Source organism: Triturus cristatus, chromosome 8 (genome assembly GCF_964204655.1).
Source record: "Triturus cristatus chromosome 8, aTriCri1.1, whole genome shotgun sequence".
Taxonomy (NCBI): domain Eukaryota; kingdom Metazoa; phylum Chordata; class Amphibia; order Caudata; family Salamandridae; genus Triturus; species Triturus cristatus.
In genome coordinates this window covers 90,188,046-90,215,001 of record NC_140591.1, presented here as the reverse complement: position 1 = coordinate 90,215,001, position 26,956 = coordinate 90,188,046, and the positions used below count along the sequence as shown (strand labels likewise).

General features: G+C 42.3%; 1 protein-coding gene across 5 annotated transcripts in view; it reads left to right on the top strand.

Moving 5' to 3' along the window:
* ATP6V1A (ATPase H+ transporting V1 subunit A) overlaps positions 1-26,956 on the top strand; it is a 281,914-nt gene that overhangs the window by 192,072 nt on the left and 62,886 nt on the right. For all 5 annotated transcript variants that reach the window (XM_085621083.1, XM_085621087.1, XM_085621084.1 and 2 more), the window contains 5 exons: positions 15,748-15,876; positions 20,026-20,240; positions 20,931-21,068; positions 24,908-25,059; positions 25,401-25,563. In XM_085621083.1, coding sequence (XP_085477209.1) covers positions 15,748-15,876; positions 20,026-20,240; positions 20,931-21,068; positions 24,908-25,059; positions 25,401-25,563 — 797 coding nt within the window. The remainder of the gene's footprint in view (positions 1-15,747; positions 15,877-20,025; positions 20,241-20,930; positions 21,069-24,907; positions 25,060-25,400; positions 25,564-26,956) is intronic.

Genomic DNA, 26,956 nt, shown 5'->3' with positions numbered 1-26,956 from the left:
TGTGAGGTAGACAGGCTGCCACGGGAGGCAGAGAGGGGAAACCAGTTGCCAAAACAGTTCCCCCAGGGACGTGTACCCCTGAGGTAGCCACATCCCGGTGTAGTGAGGTCTCTACACCAGGAGATGGGTCTCGCCACCTTGCAAGTGGGCAGAATGGTGCATCCTGTGATAGCCAGATGCCACTTTCCAGAGGAGGTGGTCAACAGATGGGAGGGAACCTAGTAGCCCATTGTCTACCCACCGCATCCTATCCTGAAAGCACTGTCCGAGCATAAAGAGGTCACAACTGGCACCCAGACCACCGATCACGACCGATTTGGAAAAAGGACCAAAGAAGGGCTGCCCAGCTGTACTGAGGAACCAGCAAAGAGAGGCTGCACCGATGCTGCACCAGGTGGCTAGCGAAGAGAGGGACTGTGCCTGCCATGTCCTGCTTAGGGAGTAGATGTCTCCAGAGCCCAGTCAAGCCAAGAGAACTCCAAGGGCCAGCTGACTGGCCTCTTGTTCGCAGCTTTGGCAAGTTGATAGTCCAAAGTCTTCAAGCCAGTATCACACCGTCGCCGTGCCTCACCAAGGCCTGATGTACAGTTGCACACATGCTTTCTGAGCCCGGAAGTGCTGTCTGAGAGTTGCTAGGACCCACAGAAGGGAAGTTATCGACCTGTGACCATGACATTGTGCGACTGGTAGTCCATTTGCGATTGGACTTTGGCTAGATTGGAGATTACTTCGTGGGATGTTGAGCCTGCAACCAGGACCCCCTCACCATCTTCATGGACCGAGGAATCCCTGCAGGAAGATCCCTGTCGATCGCATCGCATCCACAGCATCCTTGGAGCATCTTCAGCATCCTTCATCCCTTGCATCAGGACTACTCCATAGTAATCCATTGCAATGAAGCTAAAGAGCTTGGAACTGCTGAAGGACTACTTCTGTGCTGATAACTGTTCTTGAGGACCTTACTAGTCCCCCTGACTGTCTCTCTGCCTAAGTTGGTCGCCCCAAGTACTTGTAACCAACCGCATCAACACGTACCTACGTTTTTTTAACACGTTTTTAAGTGTCCATTTTGTTGACTTTGCCAAGGCTTGTTCAGAGTTGAGTGAAATTGCATTGATTTATTATTGCTTGTCCAATCTATATCTCCGGAACCCTTCGGTGATTCTTTTTCATTCTAGGGTCCAAAATCTTTAAAAAATTCAGTCTATTTTTATAAATGGGTGTTCGAATTCTTGAGGGTTTTGTTGATTTCTTCTTCAGTTGTTTTGGTGCTGTTTAAATGCTTAACACTTCCTCTGTGTAAGCCTTGCTGCTCAGTGGCACAGCTACCCACAGCTACCCACGATTGAGCAGAGGGTTTGACAGATGAAACCCAAGGCTCTTAAAGGTGTTGTTAATTGTATTACACGGTGAGGTTGCAGACCCATACCTTATAATGAAGGCTCCCTGTTTTCCGTTTTTACCGATTTTTACAGATAGAAAACAATGTGTTTTCTGTCTGCATTTATTTTTAAAAGTGGATAAATACAGAAAATTGTGCTCCTTTTAAGTGACTTTCCGTGCTGGCTTTCATGAATTGTAGCCCAGCAGCTGAGCAGGTGGACAGCATAGGAAATTAAAAAACAGGATGATATTTCTATAAATAATTGCATATGTCGACATACATTTGTGGTATAATGCTAATATTTAGTCCATGTATTGTTACATAATATTTGGCAGCTTAAATAGCTAAGCCACAACAGACATAAAAGTATGAGTGTGTGTCTATCAGTTAAATAAATAAGGAAATCTACAGTTTTACAACTTCATTTATACACAAAATAAATATGGATAAAAACAGATAAAATGGCCAAAAAATAAATATGGATAAATACAGATGGAAATGTTATGAAAATAAATACCATAAAACCGGGAACCCTACTTCTAATAGACCCCAATTTCCTCACACTATATGATTGGTTGCCTTTATATTGAGAAATTTATATTTACCACTTACTCTGAACAGTTTGTTAATGTATGCAGATTTAGGTCCTATATTTTTCCTGGAAGGGGTAACAACATGCAGGATTATCCCTGGTACTACTGTGTCTGAATGTTATTGTCAGTTCCAGGAGAATGACTCATAATATCCGTTAACTCAAGACAAAATGCCCTCTGGAATCATTAATTCCTTTTTATCTCAGTCAGGAAACTCCCAGTATCACTCCTTCCTGGTTTTTTTTTATTGTTTAGTGGATCTTTTCTTCTGCCTGATGACCTCATGACACCGAAATGCACATTCTAGTGGAATAAATGCCTGTCAGCTGTGTCCAGAGGACTGTGGCAAACATTACAGACTTCTTCCTAGCGGGTGGGGCAGACTGGGGGGCTGGGGGGGGGGACTCTGGTTGTTAAATTGGAGCTACCTTTGCCTCCAGTGCTGTAATCCTTATCAGTTCAGATACTGCTTACCCAGATTGGGTATCCACACCATCCTGCCAGTAAAGGGACTTCACATCTTTAATGTATTAGGTGTCTTCATGATCATGTCTGTCAGCTTCTAAGGTCTCTCTTCTTACTCACTGCATCCAGTTCCAAGGATGGCTAGCGAGGCAGAATGCTCCCCGGCTTGGCCCCATCTACGCTAAGGTATTTATTCTCTCGCTAGCTAGGGTCTATAATCTTCCATCTGGAAAGTTATTCTTAGCTTTTATATCAAGAAGAGCTTACTGTAGCCTTTGGTTAAGTCCATCACAAACCCATGCCGGAGACAATGGAATCATCCACCTGGGACGTCGATGACCGCCGAATGGCAGTGCTTATTTCATTAGATCTTTCTGTCAACGATGGATACCACAGATCGTGCTATACTCGCTCCCTGTGAGGGAGTCGAAAGACGTGCTGTGGGTTTTCTGCTTTTATGGACTAAATGCCGGTAGGTAAATCCCAGAAAACCAGTTTAAGTTAGGGGGGTATGGCGTCCCCTTTAACTCTATCTATTTAACAATTATATGACATCCATATTTTGCATCATATGTGATTTTTGGCTGTATTGTCATTATTTTGAAGATGACGAGCACATTTAGTTGCGCCGGAGGCATCTATTTATACAACTTACCCAATGGACTTCGTTGGCACCATTGAGGATTGGGTGATCAGTGGCTGGCAGCTCTTCACCGCTGCCAAGATAGAAGTCATGTTTTTTGTCTGAGAATAAGTGACGAATATGCAATTCCCCATAAGTGGTGTTATATTCTCTGCATAATATAATCCTTTACCTAGCATTACAGGTTAGAATTCATGTTTTAGTGATCTCTCACTTAAATTACTGCAAAGTGATCTGTCCAGAGACCCCTAAAATTGGCCTAACACCCTGTGATAGAACTGTTTATCACAAGAATAAACAGTGGCATGGACAATAAAACTGGCATAGGCTTCATGTCTGTTCATGTTGCCAATGCTTGCTTTTTGATGTTTGTACATTTTTATTACAGAAACATAAAGTCCTGTGAATGTGTGCACAGGCAGACGACAGGTTTTTTTTTTTGTATTACAGATCCACAAAAACATTCAACGATGGCTGTCAGTCCATGCGTCTGCCATGCTATTACTCCCACTATGTAACCAGTAGCTGACGTGGGTAGACCCCACTGCCCACACTGTTCACGCTGCTGGGCAGAGACACAATGAGAAAAATGCTCCAGTAGATGAAGAGCACGCTCTGAAAGCTCCTATAAGTTTTTTTTATACCTCTCTCAATTAAAAAGTGAGTTATGGTTCTGGCTCAAACGCCTAAAACCCTGTGAATTCACCATTTATGGTTATGCAACCACCCAACTCATGCTTTTGCGCTAGAACCACAACTCTGATATTTTGACTTTTTTTCTTTCAATGGTTAGGTTTTCTTTTTAATTGTGTAGTTAATTTCAAACTTCGGTCTTTCAGGGCCGGCCTATGCTCTACCTCCTGCCATCCAAGCATATTTTCCATGTATTTGGGTACTCCTGGCCACTTCCCTGAGGTTGCTCACATTTGGGGATGGCCCCACTAAGGCAGTTGAATTTTTTCTTCCCTGTGCGAATTCTAGAGTTCGAGTCGGTTTGCACATTTCAAGATGGGGGTGGGATTCTGCCATATTCCAGTCACTCGTATTTTGTAAAACAAAAAAATATATATCAAAGTGTGATAGACAGAATGTGTGAGTTAAAATGGCAGCGATATTTAAAAGTTGACCCCTTACAAGTTAAGCTCTCTGAAACTTTTTAAAACATTTATATCTAAATTTACTGATCAGATTTACACCAAAATTAAAAAGCAAGGTGCGGAGTACAGTTCTTTGATCTTGCCACGTTTGTTGTAAATCCATTAAGACATTGGGGTTGCAGATGTGAGCAAAAGGTCCTATCGGAGTTAAAATGGGAAATCGCATGTACTAGCAATCCACCCATAAAGGCCTACTGACTTTAATAAATGCATTTCACAATAATCCAGTCATACTTACTATCTTTGGCGTAACGTTTCATGATAAACAGATGAGACTGATGGCATCTGCCATAAGCTTTAGCAATGAAACAGTCAAGCCTCTAGCTTTCATAATTGTCTTGTCACCATAAACATCTGTGACCTCTAGTATTGCACATAAGCTGGCAACCAAAAGCGATACAGTCATAAAATTATAAATAGTCACAAAATGACAGCTGATAAAACAGTATGCAACCCTTATGAAAATGGTCTGACTAGTATTACCACTTTGCAAATCTTCAACTCCAAGTGTTTGTCATACAGTGTAACCAATACTGCAGTAGAGAGACTACATGTAATGCAATACATGTGCATACGCTTTAACACAGTATGATAACCATCTACTATTGAAGACTTGTTGGCTTTAACAGGATTTTCACAATACATGTCAGACCTACTGAGTTTATGAACCTAACAGACCAATAGCCTTCATCAATTGCTCTTTACCAAATCCAACTCAAGCCAACTGTATTCCATACACGTTTCACTTCAGGCACCTATTATCTCATCTTCGAGATCTCGCGAAGATGAGCTCCATCACTTACCCGGAAGACCAGAACGCCGGATTTCTGCTGCTGCCTCTGGAGGAGAACGTTGTTTTCCTCCTGCTCGTTGGGACTGTGAATTGCACCAGTCCCGCCTGCCAGCCCCTACACCGGAACAACAGTGCGCCTTTCTTTGTTTATTAAGACGCTCGACCCCGTTCATCTGAATTCTACAGCCACCATAGGGAAGGGGCTTCTGTGGGTCATCCCTTGCCTCACCTGGACTTATTCCCAGTATCCTGGGCTAAAAGCGGTTGTTCAGATCTGCATTTATTCCAACCACTAGACCTTAGATGTTGCGTTCTTCGGGGCATCTTCATTTGGTACGCCATCGAGAACCTGTCCTGTCTCCTGCCCTAATAATCATATGAGGACAGACTGGAGATTGGATCCTTACTTGTACGGAGCTGCTTAAAATTCTCTCTTGGCACCCACACCAAGTGTGTCAAGTCTTTTCCCTATTGTCCTGATTTTCCCCATCCTAGTGCTCTCTCCTAGATTTTATAACCTTCAGTGCCCTGAGGAAGGTGGTGGCTACTTGCTAGCCTAGCACCGAAACGCGCGTCGGCACTGTGCAAGCCAGAAACCTTTGGGCCACTAACTCCTGACAGCACTTATTAGGTGCACTAGTGCCCTGTACCCCTGCGGGTTTCTGCCTTTTGTATATATTGTCTGTATATAATCTCTTTTATGTGATTTTTGTGAGAGTGTGATATTGTATGAATGGTAAGATTGGTGAGAATATATGATTGTTGCTTTGGTCTCCAGGTTCTTATCTTTTGTTTAGAGCTCTGTCGTGGGGATAGAGAGAATTTGTCTATTTAGATATCTATATTAGTTTAGATTTATTTGTATTTCTTTGCTCATTATTAATCTATTGTCATATGTGTTGTTTGCTCCGTTATTTGTTACTTGAAATTTAAATAAATTGAGTTGTATCATTTACTAACAGTAATTTTTATTCCTTGCATGTTTGCCTGCTTCTCCGCTTATTTTATGTTATTGGTTCTCCCCTGAACTCAGTTTATTGTCCTTTCTTATCCATCTGAGACGTTATTACACTCCTTCAATTTATCCTTGGCAGGTGACACTTTCCTTCCTCGCCTCTGAGGTCGGACCCTTTACCTATTAATATACAGTCATAAAATGACAAATATGTACAAAATGAGTTTGTAAGATAACATACAACTCTACCTAAAACAGTATAACAAGGATTCTTGAAGTGCAAATTTTCTATCCCTAGTTTGTCATGGAGGTTATTCTGATAGAGTTCTGACCTCAGATCTTTCACCTTAGAATAGTCCGATTCGATGGAGCACATTTTTTAGCAGTACCTCTGCACACGAGTAGATCGCGTTGATCGACTTTGCATTGGCGTCATCTGTTTCGGATGTGACACCACAGTGCCAACATGATCGCCTCCCCGGCTCTCTGACATGAGTTCCTTTCCGCGCCAACAGTGTGGATCCGGAGAGCAGCCTCTGTCACGTTTTGAACATATTATTTTGACTTGTTGTCGAGTCTTTTTTCGTTTTGCTCCCTGTGTGCTATGGACATGTCTCCCCACAAACCCACGGGGTTTACACTGTGTGGAGAATGTCCCCTACAAATGTCTGTCTCTGACCCACACTTAGTTTGCCTGTGGTGCTAGGGTCTAGCCACGACCCCAAAGGCCTTCTCCGACTGCAAGTCCATGAATCCAAAGGCAATTCGTGAGCGGTTGTTGAACCTCCTGGAGACTTGGCAGAAGAAGACTCTGCCTTGATCCCACTCCTGTGTGAAATTGCGTTGCCAATCATCTTCGAGGTCCTAGTCTTCTTCCTCTAAGTTAGATAAGTCCAAGAAGAAAATGATAAAGCGTTCTTCAACCTTCTGTCCAAACACTATGATTGTAGGCCCTGGCCCTACACATTATCTGCAGATCCGGCATCTGAGTCCTCTGTTCTTTTCAGAGTTCCCTGGAGCGACTCTCTCCCAACTAAAAGAATTTTGCGACGCCATGCACGATATCTTTGGGCCACTGACTCCCTCTGGCGCTCCTTCAGACTTCTTGGAGCAGAGCGGTGACCCTGCTAGCTTATCACCAGTGGGTTTGCCCCTGACGCCAGTCGGGTCCTCTGGATCCACCCTTGGATCCAGACTGATGCCGTCACAGTGCCTTCTTCCAGCCCGGCTCCGTTGTTCTGGAGCTGTGCCCAATGCTGCAGGCGTCGCTTGACAATGAACCCATTGTTATTCCCAACTCTGAACTGACAACCCTATGCAAAGTCGATGCTTGCACCGTCCAGGCTCTACATGCCCCTGGACATACCACCCCTCGATCAACCCTACATCACTGAGGGGGAGATGAGATGGGAGACCTTGGTCCCCTAGAGGAGGACTTCGAGCCAACAGAAAAGTGGTATGAGGTGCTGGGTGATGCCAGTGGTCTAGACACCTCCCCAGACTTTGGCATGCTTTCCCCTCCAGGCGCTGTGTCGGAGGTAGTGGCATCCTTCACCACCGTGAATCACAAGGTGACTGAGGTCCTCAACCCTCAGCTGCCTGCGGTCGAGGTTAAGACCAACATCTTGCTGGAGAAGCTTCCCCTGGGGCCAGTTCAGCTGAACCCCCCTGTTTTCTTTTAATGAAGCCCTCACCAACGTTCCATTAGGATCCTGGGCCAAACCTTGTACAGGGGCTCATGAGCATTGCATTATTGCTCGACAACATTTACCTCCCCCAAGAGACCAAGCCTTCCTTTCCCACCACTCCTCTAAAGAAGTCCTAGTTCTACAGGCCTCCACATCAAAGGTATACCCAAATGCTTTCCTTTCCACTCCACCGGACAGGGTCTCGAAGATGCTGGATGTGTGGTCAGTAAATGCTGCTATCCTCAACCAAGCCTTAGTGGATAGTCGGGATGCAGAGACCATCATGTGTGGGCTGGATTCCATAGACTCCCTAGGCAAAGCCATTGCTTCCATGGTGGTGCTGTACACCAGGCCTGGTTACGGTCCACTGGGTTCTCTGGGGATGTCCAGGCGTCCCTTATAGACCTGCCCTTTGATGGATTTCGCCTATTTGCTGCTTTCAGGTAAGCCGGTTCACTTCCAGATGTCTCTGACTTTCTATGTTTGCCCGGTCTCAGCAGCAGTCCTTTCGCACTTGCACATATGGGCGTCTGCAAAACCAGCTGTACCTGTCAGTACAGCAACCTCTCCAGTCGAATTGTACTCTACATTAAGATGTGCTGCACATACAGTCAATCAACGATTTATAAAGTGTGGCAAATCACCCGTGAGGGTCTCAAGGTGCTGGAGTTGCTAACTTCTGCTTTTTGTTTTTTAAATGAGGGGAAAGCAAGGAGAAGGTATTCAAAAACAGGGGGAAAGAATGCCAAAGCAATGAAAACAAAAAGACAGTGAGGAGAAAACACCTCAAAAACGAAGGAAAATGCAAGGAGGCCGTGAAACCGAAGGAGAAGGCACTCAAAAAACGGGGGAGGAAACAAGGAAAAAGAAGTGAAAATGAGGGTAAAGTAAGGAGAAGGCACTCAAACAGGGTAAAAAGCAAGTAGAACCAATGGAAAGTAGGGCAAAGCAAGGAGATGGCACTCAAAAAAACAATGTTAAAAGCAAAGAGGAAGCAGTGAAAATGAGGGTAAAGCAATGGGGGAAAACGCAAGGAGAAAGCAATGAAAGCAAGGAGAAGGCACTCTAAAAGCAGGGAGAAGACAAGAGCGATGCAGCAGCATGAGGAGAGCAGGGCCTGGGGCTCCTCAATGGGTTCGCGCAGCGGCAACCATCTAGTAGGTCCTGGGAGGAGGGAGGGGTGCTGGGAGGCGATAGGCGTGGCTAGACGAGAAGCGGGGAAAAGGCAGCATTAGCTAAAAAGTAGCCTTCTAAGGGCCCATTCCGCCAGGGCCAAGGTCGCTACTACTGCAACAGCACACGGTGCACCTGTCCTGGACATCTGCCAAGCAGCTACATGGGCATCCCTCCCCACTTGAAGCACTATGCTTGGACAGTCAGGTCTGTTGACATGCTCATTTTGTCAGTTTGTTCCTCCAGGATTTTCTAGTTTCATCCAGGTGTCAGACCCACCTATAGAAAGGTAGTACTTGAAGATCTTTTCAAAATGAAAAATCTATGATTAGAAGTGTGTATCAGAAAAATAAGTTATTTGCCCTTAATAACGCTTTGTAGGTCTCGCCTGACCCAGTGCATGCGCTGGTCTGGCGAGACTTTTAGTAAGGGCTTCAAAAAATGCTACCATGGCTGGCCTACAGCTTGCGTGCATGTGCGCGGGCGCATGCTTACAGGCAGAGGCGCCATATGGCTTTCCTCGTCATGCTCATTAAGCGCATCGCTCGCCGCGCTTGATCGCGATCGCGATCACTTTCACTTTCGTGCCCTCCCCTTCATTGTCTTTGGCCTCTCTCCTCGTCCTCTCGCTCGGTTTCAGTTCTAGCCATTACTCTCAGCGCCTTTCCTGCTTACAGTTTCTCTCTCTGTGTTTTCTTCCTGCCTCTCCCGTCCAAGTTTTTTTAAGGTCTCCATTGATCTATCTTCCCGTACTATCATTATTTCTCCAAGCCCTGGCCTCACTGCCCTCCTGTTTGTTGTCTTTGTCATCTCTCATCATTCGTGCCCCCTCTCTCAGATTCAGGTCTAGCTGTGACTCTCAGTATCTGTTCTGCTTGCAGTTTTCCTCTCGCTGTTTTTGTCTGTCCTCTGCATGCTCTATACCCATCACTATACTTCTCTCGCAGTCTCGGTCTTCCATGCAGTGGCTTCACTTACTTTCCTTTCAAGTCCTCACTGCTTCCCGTCCAGCTGTTTTTCCTTTCCGTGACATGATCATCTTTGCTGACTCCACCTTGTCTATCATCTTTGCTGCCTTTGCCCTCACCAGCGTTCTCTGTTCCTAGGGACTAATAAAGCACACAAACTACGTAACCGTATCAGAGAATGCATCCCGGCTGAGCACGTCACATCCCACTAATTGTTAATGCTCTCCCACAAGCCAAGACAGACTGAATCGTGTGATCTTTACATGCGAAGGCTTTCCAGGGCAGAAACACCAGCTGAAAAAGGCTCAGTGGAAAACATGGCAAATTTTATTTTTTTACGTTTTTGCATCAGTGGAGGATCGGCGAAGCTGACACACACTCACACTCACTCTCTTTCTCTGCAATATGCTATTTATTACCATTATTGAGTGTGGGGAGGAGCCATGACTCACGGGAGGCATAGCTTGGAGTGAGTCATGAGCTGGCCCACCCCTCCCTCAGTTAATAAAAAGCATATTATTCTATGCTCATCTGCTTCCATGGTTTATGCCATGGCATTTTTTCAAGTGTATTTGTTTTAACAATTTAATGTAAAACAAAAACCAAGATGCAAATATATAAATGTGTTAACCCTTTAATGCTCACTCTGCAACCTTTTTTTAAAAACTTCAGTCTCCAAAACGAATACACGGATTTGCATCAAACCATAAAAGAGTGCTTTCTCAGTAAAGTTTTACCTTAATGCCAAGCTTGATGTAAATTTGTCAAGCTGTGTAGGCTGATGGTGCGATATATAGCGCGAATTCATGTTTATTAGTACAACTGCTCTATACAATGTGGCCACATCATATATACTGTAATACTTGTAAAGCGGTGCAGGTAAATAGACGCATATGCAGAAATCCTAATGAACTCCTCCTCAGGGCTTCAGCTCAGACTGACAAACGCCTAGCTTCATCTGCACTTCAATGTACATTGCCATGCCTACCGATGAATATGCAGTAACCAGAAAACAGCACTTCTGCTAAAGTGCACAGCATCAAGCAGCCAAAATCACTGAAGCCTGACAAACTGACATTTAGAAACATAATTCCTCACAAACAGATCACTGTTTACTATTCGCCAAGTTTCGTTCATGTACTCAGTGCTGTTCAGTTTTAACTTTACATAAATTTATGCCACCAGTCATTAGTGTGATAATATATTTCTAGAGCGGGTGGAGAAGCTGTGAAAGTCCCGCGCCTCCGGCCATCTTGGAGTGGAATGGCTTCAGTAACAGACAGTGGGCTGAATGAGGATGTGTTGACACGGATCCAAACGCGCGTTTCAGCCCAAGAAAACGTCCCTCCAGGATATTCGCTGGGAACATTTGTACAACCATTACTTCTGATCAGTCAGCTCTTCATAATTAAAGAATGCCTCTACAATCAATCATGTTATATCTTTTAAGAATGCCTTAGGGTCATGGTTAAACAAGCATTGGCATAGCCAATAGGTCTCGCTTTTGGGACCTTAAAAGTATTTAGTTATGCAGCACAATATTCTTGGTGCAACATCAACTGTTGCATGGCTAAACACTTATAAGATCCCAAAGGCGAGACCTATTGGCTATGCCAATGCTTGTTATGGTGGACACACTGCTCAAACACTGATTTTACATGGTTCTGCATTCTTGGTACGGGAATAGTCATGTAAGAAACTGATGTCAGGGCGCCAGAGTGGCACTTATGTGGGCACTGTGACGCCAAGGCGGAGTAGATCGATGCCATCTACCGGTACGCAGAGAAACTGCTCAAGACTTTCCAGATTCAGTCGGATGCCTGGCAAACATTCTAAGGTGTGCAATCTGTGACATTACATGCAGCAAGGTCTATAAGCTTTAACAAAGTGTTAGAGCAGTCTACCCTAAAAGGCCTATTGGTTTTACCATATGGTTTTCACAGTGATTAGGTCAGGCCTACTGCTTTCGTTATGACTGTTAAATATCTATATCTGGCCTATTGCCTTGATCTTTACCGTGTTACCATATCCAACTCCGCCCTGCTGTGATGACCATATGTTTTCCAACAGGGCAAAATAACGCAAGAGAAGCACTTTTTTCAGCAGAAGTACACAGATTCTGCCCAGTTAAAATCAGTACTAAAGGAAATCACCTTTTTGTCTCAACCGATTCCCCTTTCTCAGTAGCGCTTCTTGAAGCTCTTTTTCTGTTCATCACATATGGTCTGGCGACATTTATGCTGTCAGGCCAGACCTAAAAAGAGCCAATTGAATACTGTGATTCATTCTTGTTTGGGGGATGGGTCAGGACGTTATAGGGCACGATACGGTAACCTCTTTTTAGAGCTTCACTGGTCCCCAAAAAGATCTTGCACCATTGTTTATATCACATGACCAGTCCTGCTCTACATCGTGGAGTTGAGTTGGGAGTGCACCAGGAATGGTCTCAGGTGTCGCACACAAAAGGCGAATTTCCTGCACAGTTCTTGGCGGTTTACCTTTATACAGTGATCTGATCCTTGGTGGCAGACATTTTGGAATGGTGTCTCAAACAGACTCCCAAGATAGAACTGATTAATGTTCTGTAGAACCCTTGGAGGGTTGTAGGTACATGGAAGCTCTCGTTAGTCTAGGGCTGGTACTCACTAGACTGAATATAGCAAGCACAAAACTTGATGCCCGTCCTACGATGCAGGATCAACCACAGTCATTAATGATTGACCTTATAAATCCAATCTATGATGCAGAAGGAAGAAAAATAAACGAGAACATTTCGAGTCCATGTCAATTTCATTTCGAAATAACAAATGTTAACTGCAGTTCAGGTGTTTGTTTGTATGAACTTTGTTGTACACTATACACAGATTTGATTTCCAGATTGATTAGTGGTGGGAGGGATTTTGAACATATACTGTGTATATCTGATGACCGTGGCGACCTTGCTGTAAGCACTTTCATGCCCCACTGTTTAATTGTGTTAAGGTAAAAAAAAAAAAAGTACATGAGATCCGTGCCTTTTATTCCTAAAAGCCATACACGTCTTTATAAAGAATAGAGTGGTTAGGAGAGGTAGTGTCCGATATCACCATGAATCGGACTCTTTGTTACCCACTTCTTCAAAAATTCAACCTCATTGGCAGAAAGATTCTTACAGACATTTGGTGTGAGATGTGTATTGAGCTATTAACTAGAGCATACCAAAGAAACTAGAAATTACAAATAGTTGTTTGTAAATTATGGGCCCTTTCTACTTATAAAGTCTTCAGTGTGATAAAGTTAGTAATCTCCAAATGATTAAGCTACGAAAAGGTAACTGGTACCTTCCTCCATAAGGAGGAAGGCTGCCATTAAGGTTTCATTAAGAAATGTTTGTTTTTGGACACCTGCAAAGCAGCAACCTGACTATCCATTCAGAGTTTACTAGACTCTTCTATCTGGATTCAGACTTCAGAGAAGACACCCAGCTGGGCCAAGCTTCTTTGCATAACTTAAATTATCCTGTCTTTATGCATATTACCATACAGTTTCTTTCTCATCTTATTGAAGGGACTGACAGGGATGTGGAATTCCTATAGCCCGACGCCCGGGACATATTGTTTGGGGTCAAGGGCAACAAGTTTTCATGTGGATTTTGTCCTTGGGACAAGTAGGCCCAACCGCCTGCAGCACAAACCCTTTGGCTGCCAGATTACAGTACCACATTATGGATCTGGGAAGGGCACTGCCTGCAGTTAAGGTAATATTTGTGTCCATGTGTTAATGCTGTTCACACTTGTATTTATGGTTCATAATTCAAAGCCTTTATTATTAGGGTGCATTCTCCAAGTAAATGTTGTAAGCTCTGACTGCTTCCAGTATAAAAAGGCGCACACACATTTTCAATGTTTAGCAATATGAGGCTATATATAATGCTCCCAGAATGCTCTCTGATTTGATGCAAGTATTTGCAGAAGCTTGAAAGCAACATTGATGATTCTTTGCTTTCAGAAATAAAATGTTAATAAAAAAAATGCAAAAACATTTCGCTAAACTACTGTAAAGTTTTAGGTACCATTTCTCCGCAACATCATTTAGTAAAATGTGTTGGTGTATACTAGTATTTTCCCAAAATATTCATAATGTAAAATCAGTGTAACCAGTTTTAATAAGATTATGGAAAACCTAAAAATAAACAAGCATTGGTAAAGCCAGTAGGCCTGAAATTGTTGGTCTGCATTTTGGTTTTGCCAATGTGTGACTTGTTTTGGCATGGCTTTTGTAAAACCTTATTGGTGTGGGAGCAGCTGGGCCCTCACCATTATAACAAACATTGGCAAATGCAAAAATAGTTTTTGTACTCAAAAAGCACACATTGACGCAGTAGTTCTTGGCACTGAACAATAAGACTGTGTCGATATGCACCTTGTGAAAGAACAGAACCGGTCACTCGCAATGAAGCTAGCCAAAAAGACAAAGAATTTTAATAAACACAAAAGATCATGTTTAACACCAGACCTAAATAAAGTCTCAAAAAAGTGCAGCCATGTCCTTGCATTAAGTGAAGATATACGGCTTTCGTGAATTCACAAGACTTTACAGAAGTAGGCCAATAAATAGTCCTCCTAGAAAATATTTGTGAACTGCTTTTTAGCATAAGCAAATATGCAGGTGTAGATTTGCTTGTGAAAATCTGAGTGTTTGCAGTTCTTTTTACCTCCAACCCCTTTTTTTCCCCAATCCTGGAAGAAGTTTTAGGTCTGCCATTGTCTGGAGTAAATTTCCAACCTTTCTCCATATGGGAAAAGATTATAGAAGAGTTGGTGAATACCTTTAAAACATGCAAGTTAGTAGGTTTGCACTGACTCAAAAGGGCATTCCATCCCTGAACTATTGCTTACCATTACTTTCAGCCCCAGTATGTAGATCTGCGGAAACGTCGCAACATAAGGGAATTGCTAGTATTCAAACCCTACTTTGGAAGGAGCCCTTGCATAATCAGAGAGTCTATTTTATAACTCCTATGAGATTGCTGCTATAATTTGTCACCGAATTACATGGGGGCACAAAAGGGACAAGCGGATTTTGTTACTGGACAAGTAGATTTATGAAGCATCCTGCCCCATGGACAAGTACATATTTTATTAAATTCCACACCCCTGGACTGAGCTTGCGATTGTTTTCATTGATTGTCTATGAAGATCCCGTCGAGGAATAGGAAAAGTTACTACCTATAATCCTAGTTCCCTTTAATGGGAATCTTCATGGAAGCCAACAAGATAGTAAATCATGTGATAACAGGATTCCACTGATAAGTCAATATCAGCTGAACCAGGCACCAGCACAGGGCATTCTGGGGCAGTGGAGCTACTGCCCCTTAAAGGTGCAGTGCTCTTCCCTGGTCATGTGACTACCGTCTAGCCCATTCCCCTCTTTTCTTTCCTTTTATTTCTTTGGAAAATGATACCGGATTAATTACAATTCATATAAATAAATAGAATAAGCCAAATTCAATCACTGTAGCCTGCAGAAATGTGTATGTTATCTCTAAAGTGGTGCGAGATAGTACACCTGGGTGAAAACAACTGTGTTTTACGAATGCCTCGAAGGATAACCAGGATGAGCTTTTACTACTGTTCATCCCCACCCCAGTGTTTCATCACCTCCAGTGGAGGCATGCGCCTGCGAATGAGCTTGCGGGAGAGCTCATCTTTTCTTGTTTCCCCTGGTCACTGTATCTGTTTTTGTTGCCTTTAGTGTTTACTACGTCTGCTGGCAGGGATGCTAAAGTGAATATGGTGTTTTGATTCAATCAAACTTCCTTGAGATTGTCTGCTTTTTACATTTCTAGTTTGTGAGCTGTTTTTTGTTTGCTTTCCTCGCCCTTAATTGTGTTGGACACCACCATCACCTGTGTCCAGCAGACCTGACTTATGTTTTTTCTATCCACAGTGGTTACTGCCTCCAGCATGGGGGGTGCAGCTATGTATGAACTGGTGCGAGTTGGTCACGCAGAGCTTGTGGGGGAGATTATCCGGCTTGAAGGCGACATGGCTACCATTCAAGTTTATGAAGAAACCTGTATCCTCTTTTCTGACAACTCAGCATTCTGTAGTATTGTCATTCATTCAAAAATTATGTTCAGGTGTACTTAAACATTTATTGTGTGGTCACTGGTTTGCCAAAACTCATTTGATTGCCATACACATGCTTCAGACTACTTTAAAAGAAATGACTAACATCACCACAATGTTATATAAAATGAACATTTAACGATGTAGCTACTCACACACCAGGAAGCAGTCGCTACCATTGGGTAGTAAGCATCATCAGGCATTATAGTACAACATTCATACCACCCTGGCATACAGAAATGTGAAATGATCAACCCAATGATACATCTCAGAGACTTTTCTTTCGAGTTGTTGTACTTGCTGGAGTTAAAAATAAGCTTGAAGTTTATGTGAAATCTTGCTTTTCTAACAAAGGAGGTGAGAACGATTACTGGTGTTTTTTACTTGCATAGGAAAGTTTTTTTGCAAGCTATTTGGTTGCATTCTCTATGAAGTTTGGCATATTGTTAAAATGTTATCATCTTTAAAACTGGTATTTTGGAGGTGCAGGACATGGTGATATTTGGAGAGGCTGCTTATTGATTGAACTCTCTGGCAACTTCGGAACCACAGGCTGCTGCTAAACCCTAGTGTGTGCCCCAGTATCTTGGGAGAAGGAGTGCGTTGATTGCTGTGCCCCCGCTTGGGTCTTCTTGCATCGTGGAGCCCGCGTTAACATAGCAGTGGCTTGCTTGTCCTGGAAGGCAAGATGGGAGTGCTAGGTTTATGCACCCCATGATCCGGTTGTTGTGCTGGGGAAACCAGGGTAAATACAACAGAAAGCTAAGATGATGTATTGGTGATCACATCGGGTGAACAGGAGCCAAGAGCATGTTTTTGGGAATCGGTATGATGTGGCACTGAGGTGAAGGAGAGGAGACTGCCACCAGGGGAGACATTGAGAGACCGTCACTCCAAGTGGATTGTTCTGCTCAATCCTAGGTCCTAAGTTTAACAAGACCCTAATCAAAGCTCCTCAGAAGGAGAATGAATCCAAAGGAAAACATGGAGTGCTCTCATAAGAACAAGGATGACTTTGTGGCTCAAAGTTCCCAATCCTCATAGGCCACCCCACAGCAGAACCCAGAACTGCTGAAGGCACCGAGGTTGGCCTCGCGCAAGAGAGCTGTTAATTATGAGTGCTATTGAAATAAGGATGGCCTCTGTGAACTAGACAGTATTCGAGATTAAAGACTGTGTTATTGCTATGTAAGAAGACATGACAGCCCTAAAACAGTACATTGCAACAAATTATACCATAATGTGAGAACAAGGCGATCTACTCCAGAGATACCTTCAGTCTTGAAATTGTGTATTCACTTCAGTCTCTAACCTGGAATCTAAAACAGAGTTACTGGAAAGTGAGTCAAAGGCCACGAGTTATACATCCTGGGATTTCCACCAATAGTGCTGAAAGTAGTATAAAAACTGAAATGCAACATTTCCTGAGGTCTGTGGTTGATGCAGGGGGCAAAAGATCAAGCACAGCAGCAGCAGCATTAGCTGGAGTGGCTGACTCTAGCCAGAGAAAAGTGATCAAGATGAGAACCTCGTTGGTGAATGAGGTGAGGGTCCATGTTTTTCCAGTGCTCAGTCTTGTAACCGTGAGATGTTGGCAGGACTTCCTGATCATCAAAAAAGAGCTGATGCTCCTCGGTGTACAGGCTTCCCTGTGAGTTCCAGCAAGACTCCATGTTTGTGTTGGAGAGAAGACCTACTTTTTCATTAATCCCTAGGCTGCTGGGTAACTCCTTATGTCAAGGAGGAAAAATCAATCTCGAACAAAGGAAAATAGTGGTTTCGGTCCTAGCGAATCTTTTACTTTACCAGTATATTTGTTTCCCCTTGGGATCGTGTCTGAAATCTTCTCGTTATTGCGCCAAGAGCTGCAACTATAGGAGTGTTATTCACTGTAACATGGCGAATTAGTCACATTTACTTCCCTGTTCCTGAGCTAATTCCTGGGATGTTTTTCCCGCTTTCTAGTCAAAGAAAAAACAACCCAAACTCTCCCATTTTTGTCCTTGATTAACACCTTGTTAGACAAAAATCGAGTATATCGAAGAAAACCTGCCCTTAGGGAATTAAATGGATTGCTTTGACCATGATGCAATAATATAGCATATACAGAAACACGGATTAATCACTAGAACCGTATTTATACAGTGCGCATTAGGTGTACATGGTTTGTGTCCTTATTACAGGATTCACTAGGAGTGGTACACATGGGGCTGGACCCCGTGGAGTCCTGATTAGGAGCTATTAGGGGGACAGCTCGAAACATGGTGACAAAAACACATTACTGAGACAACCAGACTCATTAAGGTCCGGTTTCTTCTCAGTAAACGACCCCTGATTTTTAACCATACCAACTAGGGGCAGGAATAAAAGAGTGGCCAACTAGTTAGGTATTTGTTAATTTTCTTTCCCTTCCCACGCCACATCACTGCACTACACATAGTCTACAATAAAAAGTTCTCCTAAGTAATTCGCAAGTCCCAGCACGCCTCAATCCATAAAGGATTGAGAGGAACCCCAATGATGAAGCATGCCACCTAGGGGCAACTCTGGTGGGTGAGGGGTCTCTAGAAAAAAGTGTTTTTCCTAGACAAGGGATTACTACGAATTCTTGATGTATCCTGTCTAATTCCCTAAGGGCAGGTTTTCTCCGATATACTCGATTTTTGTCTAGCAACGTAACTGTCTTGAGGATAAACCTAGCCTCTACTTCTGCCTCCCTTTCTACTTTGGTAACTTGGTTAACACCTGACATGAAAGTGTTATGCTTGGAGTTTTCATGTTTGGTTGACCAAAGATAGAAAAGTTAGTTATATTTAAAGAATACCTTTTTTTGTCAGTCTGTATAATGAGCGACTTGCTGATACCCTTGACTTTTTCTTAAGATGGTCTGTTCCCACCTGATAAGCTGAATAAAGATTTAAACTATACAAGTGTGATGTTCTCTTCACTAGTTCAGAATACATGTCTTGTACATCGTGCTTTAGTCTCTGCACCCTCAAGCAGCTTTAAACGTGTCTCCTTTCCTCACCTCAAATAAGTCCTTTAGTGGTGTGCTGTTTTTTTTTTTTTTGTACTATTCTGTAGGACATTAAAGTAGATGCTCTTTTATGACTTTCTGAACCAGCTCAGCCTACAGCTATTCAGCTTTCCGAAGGCCCTACATATGCCCAGCTCTCTGTATTGTGCCCCCTTCTCATTGTCTTAAGGATAACAAACCTAATTTCATTTTCAAACTTAGCTTTTTGTTGTATGGCGTTCAGGTATTAAAGAACCAGAGAGTGCACTAAAAATGCTCACGCTTTCTTCAGAGATGTTCTATTTCATACCTTCACTTTTTCTACCATAAATACACCATTAAGCAGGGTTTGAACCTACCAAAACATAACATACGCAGGTGTCCTACAGCTGTCTCTAGCTAAGGAATATTTAAAAGGATTTGTATTTCACTTGCCACCCTAAGCCATATATTTCTTAACAGGATGGGCTAATCTGGTTTCAAATGAAAGCCTGTATGAAAGGTCTGCCCGATACATATCAAACTTCACTACCAACTAGCCCTGTCTTCTATTAAAAGGAGTAAGGGTGTAGGATGGTGGTGTCAACTTGTCATTGGCACTGTGAGTGCTTGTTTAGCATTTTGATTCAACTCGAACTTTTTTTTGGGTGCTTTTGGTTACACTTACCCGAAATCTTGGTTTATTCTCCACTGTTTGCTTTCAATTTTCCCATAATTATCTGTTTTCTGGTGCATACTGATAGGTTTGAGACTGCCATCGCTATCAAAAAACATCTTTTCGCGACAGCATCGCCCTCAGTTTTCTTAACGCCATAAAATCGTCTTTCTACTGACAGTACACACCCAGGGTCCTGCTACCTCATGTTCTTTATATTTAGACAATTCCCAATTACTGTATGTTAAGGAATGGTTTTCTTACTGCCTGTCATCTTCCCCATGTGACAAACCAAAGTCCAGATCACTGTTCTCTAAGTTGAGCATCGCTCTGCATTACTTCTGCAAGTCACGTTCTGCTCCAGCCTCCAATGATGCATCTGTTGTTGCTCCCACAAAGCACCTTTCCTTAGCTTCCACCTCAAGCCGGTGTGTCCGTAGGTGATCCTGTGCTGCGCACAGGGAAGCCCCTCTCTGTGGAACTTGGCCCCGGCATAATGGGGTCCATTTTCGATGGTATCCAGAGACCCTTGAAGGACATCAGCGACTCAACTCAAAGTATTTACATTCCAAGAGGAGTCAACGTGTCTGCTTTGAGTAAAGACATTAAATGGGAGTTTAATCCTTCCAGAAATCTGAGGGTAAGAATTATTAAGGCTAACGCTGTGGTGGTTGTATTGTTTATTCAGATAACATCTCAATAAATAACATATAAATATATACACACACACACATTCTACATACAGGAGTTGGTTGTGAATTAACAGACCTTGTTTCTCTCCATGGGTGCTCTGGAGTTTATCCTCCTTTTGTTTTGCTCTGTACCTCATATTCTGTGTGGTATGGGTATAGAATATTGAATACAAGTTAAAATGATGGTAAGGTTGCTTATTTACTTTTGAGGCACATGTTCAGATTGGCTGTTCTCTGGTTTTGCATGCCATGCAGCAATGCCACTATTTCAGTACTGCGGCCATGGAGGGTATGACGGTTGAGATCGTTTAGACTGCATTTGTTGTTTGCCCTCTGTCCACCCATCCCTCCTTAGTTTCAGTATTATCAAAATTGGTACTGCTGTTATTTCACGTGTCTACATCTCTGGGTAGTTGTCTCAAATTACTGAATTCCTACAATTACCTACCACCCTCTACTACTTCACTGCCAGCCTAATGATCGCTCTTTCATCATGTAAAAGTTCACGTGTAATATCTCGCAATGTTTGTGTATGTCAAGGAATCTGTGTTGTGGTATTTCAAAGTTCCACAATACGTGTCAGCAGGCTATAATGGCAAGTCAAGGAATGCTACAGACTTACTCCCTCTTTTTTGCAGGTTGGAAGCCACATCACTGGTGGGGATATCTATGGCCTGGTACATGAGAACTCCCTCATCAAACACCACCTTATGCTACCGCCACGTAACAGGGGTACAGTGACGTATGTCGCCCCACCCGGTAACTACGATACCTCTGTAAGTATAACATTGAACATATTGTTTTTTTAAAATCTTATTTGGACAAAAAAGGATGTTTTTGTACTTACATATTCCACTCGAAGATCAATTGCTTTCAAGTTAAATAGATAAAGTTTTTAATAAACAAGAAATTAATGAGATTAAGTGAATATATCTTTGATTGTGCTTCTCTGTTAGTCCTTGTAAATGAGTCAGAACCATCAATGTAATGCATTCTCAGCCGTTTTGTGTAAAGGAGTTTGTGAAAGCCAATATCATAGAGGTTTGCTGGAGGTGGAAATCTAGTATGTGTATTTCTGATTTAATCTTGAGTGGAGAAGGTAAGGCTAGGAGTGACAATGAATTTCCCACTGAGAAGTTAAACCGTTTACTTTACTTTAGTACAGTATTCTCGCTCATTCCTAACTGGTCTACAGTTGACTGCAGCTCAAGCCAGACTAGTAAAAGCTTCCCCAGATTTAAAATGTATGTTGCCCAGAAGAGTAGTGTCCACTCAGTGCCCGATATCTGACCAGTTTCTGTACTTCATCAACAACTCCCACCCGGGTCATGCATAGTTTTTCCAGCGCGCATGCCAGAGATCTGCATATGCTTCGAGGGAGTGTGTGGGAAAGTCTTGTGAAGGAACGAAGACTGAGAGGACCGAATTCAGTATGGAATTCATTTTTCCTCTCATGCAGGGACCCTGATTTAATACCCCCAAAAATAGGCGTCCATTATGAAGAACCGAGGTGGTTGCAAAAGGGCGACACCTGAGCAGACAGATGTGCATACTTTTATTATGAACGCCTCTAAGAAGGTGCATGGTAATGGGAGTGTTCAAAACTAGGCCATAGGGGATACTACCAGCAGTTGCTTTCCCTGTGTTGTCTTGAAGCAAGTGCGTACCTCTGAAGATGGAAAAGCCTTCCAGGAGAGAAACGTTCACCAACATGATATGAAACAGATAATTTCAGACAAAGGGATCTCGGCTCCCTGAGAGCAGGATTATAGTAATTATATCCCGTTGAGTACTCAACCAGGAGTCTGGTAAGCAGAATCAAAGTGTTTTTGCTTGGAAAAAACTAAACAATGGTGCCCTTATCAGTTATACAGTATACACTTATTTACAATACTGACTTGTAGAGATATTTCTCACATTGGGGTTCTGTGTAAACCACTATTGTCATAATTTTGTGATCCACAACTAATATTACTACTAATAGTTTCAGCAAAAGATGAACATAGTGAACTAAACTACATCGTAAAAGCGGTGTTGTAGACTCGAAGCAATAATTTATTCCGGAATGTTTTAAGTTGGGGGACCAGATTTGTTGCCCCTTGCTTTTAAAGGATTCTAGAACTGAAGAACCAATCCCACTTCCTGGAGGTGACATGGGCGCCCTCTTTAAGTCAAGAGGGCTCCCATGTCCTCTCCAGGAAGCTTTAAAGATGCAGCTATGTTCACTATGTTTATTCTCTTTGGATACTAGCACATTTTGATGGCTTAAGACTGTCAGAGGTTCCCACCATCTTTTGGATCACAATTATTTAGTTTTTACCCCCTTTTATTGAATTTGTGTCAAAACAATTTGTGATAATATCAGTTTTGTGCTATAAAATTCTGGAAATAGTGTTGAATACATACCCTTAATGTGAGAAATATGTCTATATGTCAGCATTGTAAACAATTGTGTAATCTATTGGTGATTTGGGGCACACTCATTTTGTTTTTTAATAAGCTGCCTCAACAGTTCTTAAAGGGCACCTCCATCTTATGAGTATATAGAATAATCATTAGGCATACTTTCATGCCTACATTCAGTCTTCAGCCTGGGCTACAAAAAAAGTGTACTGTGTTTTCAGACTATTCAATGAACCAGAGTAACACTTCTTCTGAAAATGCATTATACATCCTGCTGGTTGAACAGCAATGTGAAAGTCTGATATACATATATTAATAGACAAACTAACATTGATTTTTTTTTTTAATCCCCTTGCCCTGTAAACATCTGGTCAAACATGCCTGTCAAAAATGATTGCTTTCAAGGTGTACCCCTGACTTTGTTGTTGTTCTGATTGATCTTGGATTTATTCTAAATGTCATGGCCTGTGATACCAAGCCCTAATGCTATGCATGTCACAGGGTGTTATATCTATACCTAATCTCAAAGCTTAGGACTGGTTATCTCGGCTGCAAAAAAAAAAAGTTGTACACCAAAATTCCTCAAAGGACACAGAATCTATTTACTGTATCAAACCTGTTCACTACATAAAACTATATTCACCTAGCTATGATGGCTGGATAGGATCGTCCCGGCAGGTGTAGCCCAAAGGACAGGTATGTGCAAAACCCTTCGCTTCCTGACGCTCCGATACATTTCTTATCCTACGTTCAGAAAGGAGGAATTTCTGCTACTCAAGATTTTGATCATTCTAAAACATGATTTGCTTTTGTTTGAATGAAACGGAGACGTCCTCATATTCCACTTCAAAGGTTATTAATACTTGAAATTATTTTATTGTTTATTGGAGATTCACCCTGGCAACACCATTAATACATGCATGATAAGGATAGGAGTTGTTATAAAGATTGACATGTATCTAGTGGTACAACTTGAATTTGACGAGGAGTCCTAAAAGATGGTGGAATGGGCCTCCCAGTCAATATCTTCCACCTCTGCCAAGTCCTTTAACCTGGTTATTCCTAATTTGTTAAGGTTGTCTGGTTTTATTGCCTGTGAGCGTTTGATAGATCGAAGACACAGCCTTGTCTCTATCTTCTCCATAAGCACCACTCCCTCTAGGTGTTTTTTTCCCAGCAATTCTGAAAGTCTATCCTCTCCGCCCCAAGGCATGTTTAAGGTGCACGTATTTATAGATTTGCTTATTAGAAAGTTCATATTCCTCCTGAATGTTTAAAGCCGTTCTCTGCCCGCAGCATGCTCACCTTTCAGATTCCTTTTCGCTTCCATCGCTGAAGACCTGTTAGTTTAGTGTCTGTCCCAGTGTAGCATCTGCTCTGGCAGCAGTCTTAGTCAATTGGATTGGATTGATTTAGACAACTAATGCTGTTTTCTTTCTTGAAGGCTAACTACTTGCAACTATTAAACTGATCTTTCGTTGTCCCAGGTTGTGTTTGCAGTATATCTGAGAAAAGTACCAGTGCTCAAGGTTGTACATTCTATCCAGTGAACTTTGTGTACGGTTTTTTAGTCAGGCTAAATGTACTTACAGGAGGAGTATAGTTGAATAGCTCTTTGGAATGCTGGTGAGGGTGCAAAGTGTCAGCAAACCATCAGCTCGTATTGATTCTTTGAGGCGCATTAACCCTGCTTTTCCTTCAGTGACATGTGTCATAAATGTGTTACCTCATTACACATGCTTGGTATTTGCGTTTTACATCAAATCAGATCAATAGAGGGAGAAAACCTTTCAATTAAAAGTAAACTATCTTGTTAGATTGATCTACTTTGATATTTCCCCATAGATTTTATTTAAAATCTTTTCTAACAGCAAAAGTGAAGCCTGTGGCAACTGCCTTAAGATGTTGTGTTGCTGGAAGTGTTGATGAACTGTGTGTAAATGGGATTTTTAAATTTGGTAATGTGGTTTTGAGTAAATTAAGTTGTAAAAGATGGCCTTTTTAATGACGTATTTTTCAAATCTGTATTTATTATATATTTTAATGTTTGTATTGTGATTTAAACTTAATGTAGAATAAACTTAATTACATATTCTGCGATGTCCTTCCTACATGACAGCATCTGTCACCAGCCAACAGAACTATAAATATACCATATATTTTCTAATAGTTAAAATATTTCAAAAGTTTCTTTTGAAAATCCCTACCACAGGATGTTGTCTTGGAACTCGAGTTTGAAGGTGAGAAGGAGAAGTTTACCATGGTGCAGGTCTGGCCTGTCCGGCAAATCCGACCGGTCACAGAGAAGCTCCCCGCTAACAACCCACTGCTCACCGGCCAGAGAATCCTTGACGCGCTGTTTCCGTAAGTGCTGATGTTTGGCTCACGCTTTACACTTTTGAAGAAGAACAACATTGGCAGGCATAATACATGAATCAATGTTTCCGTACTTGTTACTTCAAAGATGGAATTTAGTTTTAATGTGCTGAAATGCAGTTTGCCTTGAGGTCCTTCATGAATGGTTAGACTGCCAGGATAGAAAGTGTTGAGGGTTGGTGGTGCTGTTCAAAAGCTTTTGGACAATGAGATTGCTTCAGCTACTTGGGGCGAGGCAATACTAGTCTCTTATCTTGGAAAAAGTGTGTCTTTAAGGAAAAAAAAGAGGAGAAAAAACACATCTAATCAACACCTTTCTGTATACACAGGTGTGTCCAGGGTGGCACCACCGCCATCCCAGGGGCTTTCGGTTGTGGAAAAACAGTCATCTCACAGTCCCTCTCCAAGTATTCCAACAGCGATGTCATTATCTACGTGGGATGTGGTGAAAGAGGAAACGAGATGTCTGAAGTACTTCGAGATTTTCCCGAGGTGAGTCTGTAGTTGAAACAATTTGAACTAAGTAGTAATTGTTCATTAGAAGGTCAGGGAAGTGTTTTGAGTCTGCGGTTTCGGAGAAGACCGAAGCCTCTAATTAGGTATTTTATATAATCAGATCATGTTTTCCATGGTTGCTCAAGATATGAGTGAAGGCGTTGTAGACAAAACAATCTTTTAATAGAAATTCAGAATAGTGCTAAAGGAATACTTTGTTTGTAATTTATGGAATTGAGGCATTATGTCTGAGAGATATTTTGCTGTATGTTGCAATCCAGGTATGTCTTTCCCCAATTTCATCAACAAATCTGGTATGTTAGGTACTTCATTTCGCTTTGCTATGTCAAGGTTTATTTGCCTGTTTTATAGCAAATTGGTTGCTGAGAGAAAATCCTAGCAGCCTTCTAGACAGGCAGCAGCTTTTGCATTTTTTTTTGTCCAGTACACAGTGAATGGTTTTCAAGAAAAAAGACCAATGGGTGTGATTCACAGAAATCTACTCCTAGGTGTATTCTGACTTTTACGCATTCCACAAAGATTTCTGGAAATCGATGTATGTCACTTACAGATTTCCAGCGTGAACCAATATTCTAAATATATGCATGAAATATTTCCCCCATTTGGAAATTTCAGCGAGTAGATGTAGAAATGTAGTCTTGCAACTTTGTTTTTCTCTCCAGGAAAAAACACATTTCCCAGAGGTGAAACCCTTTCATCTACTCTGCCGTGAATGGTGGGCGGTTACCTCGCTATTCCCACGGTGGAGAGCAACTAACTTCTGCCTTTTTGCCTGAGCAAATTTGTGTGCATTTCTTGGGTGAAACATTACTTGCAAATCGATTTCAGATTCCCAGAAACTATAATTTTGAGAGCCCTTGTATATTGTAGGGCTATTCTTTTGCCCAAAATGTACACACTCTCAGTAACCTTGTACTTTGATCCGTTCACCGCTCCAAGGCATTTGGAATTGCCCTTTCTGAATATACAATTTAACCACTATACGCAACGAGCCCACGGGTCCAAACTAAGTGATTAAGCAGAAGGTGGGTATAGAAAACCAAGCTTAGTGACGGGGGTATCCCTTTTCAGGACGGTTCCCCTCACACACCAAAGGTGTCATGCTTCATCATAGGGGTGCCTCCTCGTGTCAGAAGCTGGTTCTAATGTGGGCTACAACCCCCTCTGTACGAGGGAGGAGCTCAGGGCTGTTTTAAGTGGGCAACTGGGTTGTACTAAAACCCTATGTGTGCTTGGTGTATGAATAAAACATGAATATTGTGCAGCGCTAGTGAAAGTGAGTTTAAAACTGCCTGCGAGGCTTGCTACCAACAGTCTTTATTCCGCTACCTAGCGACAGGATTAAAAGGCAATAAGCTGAGGTATGTAA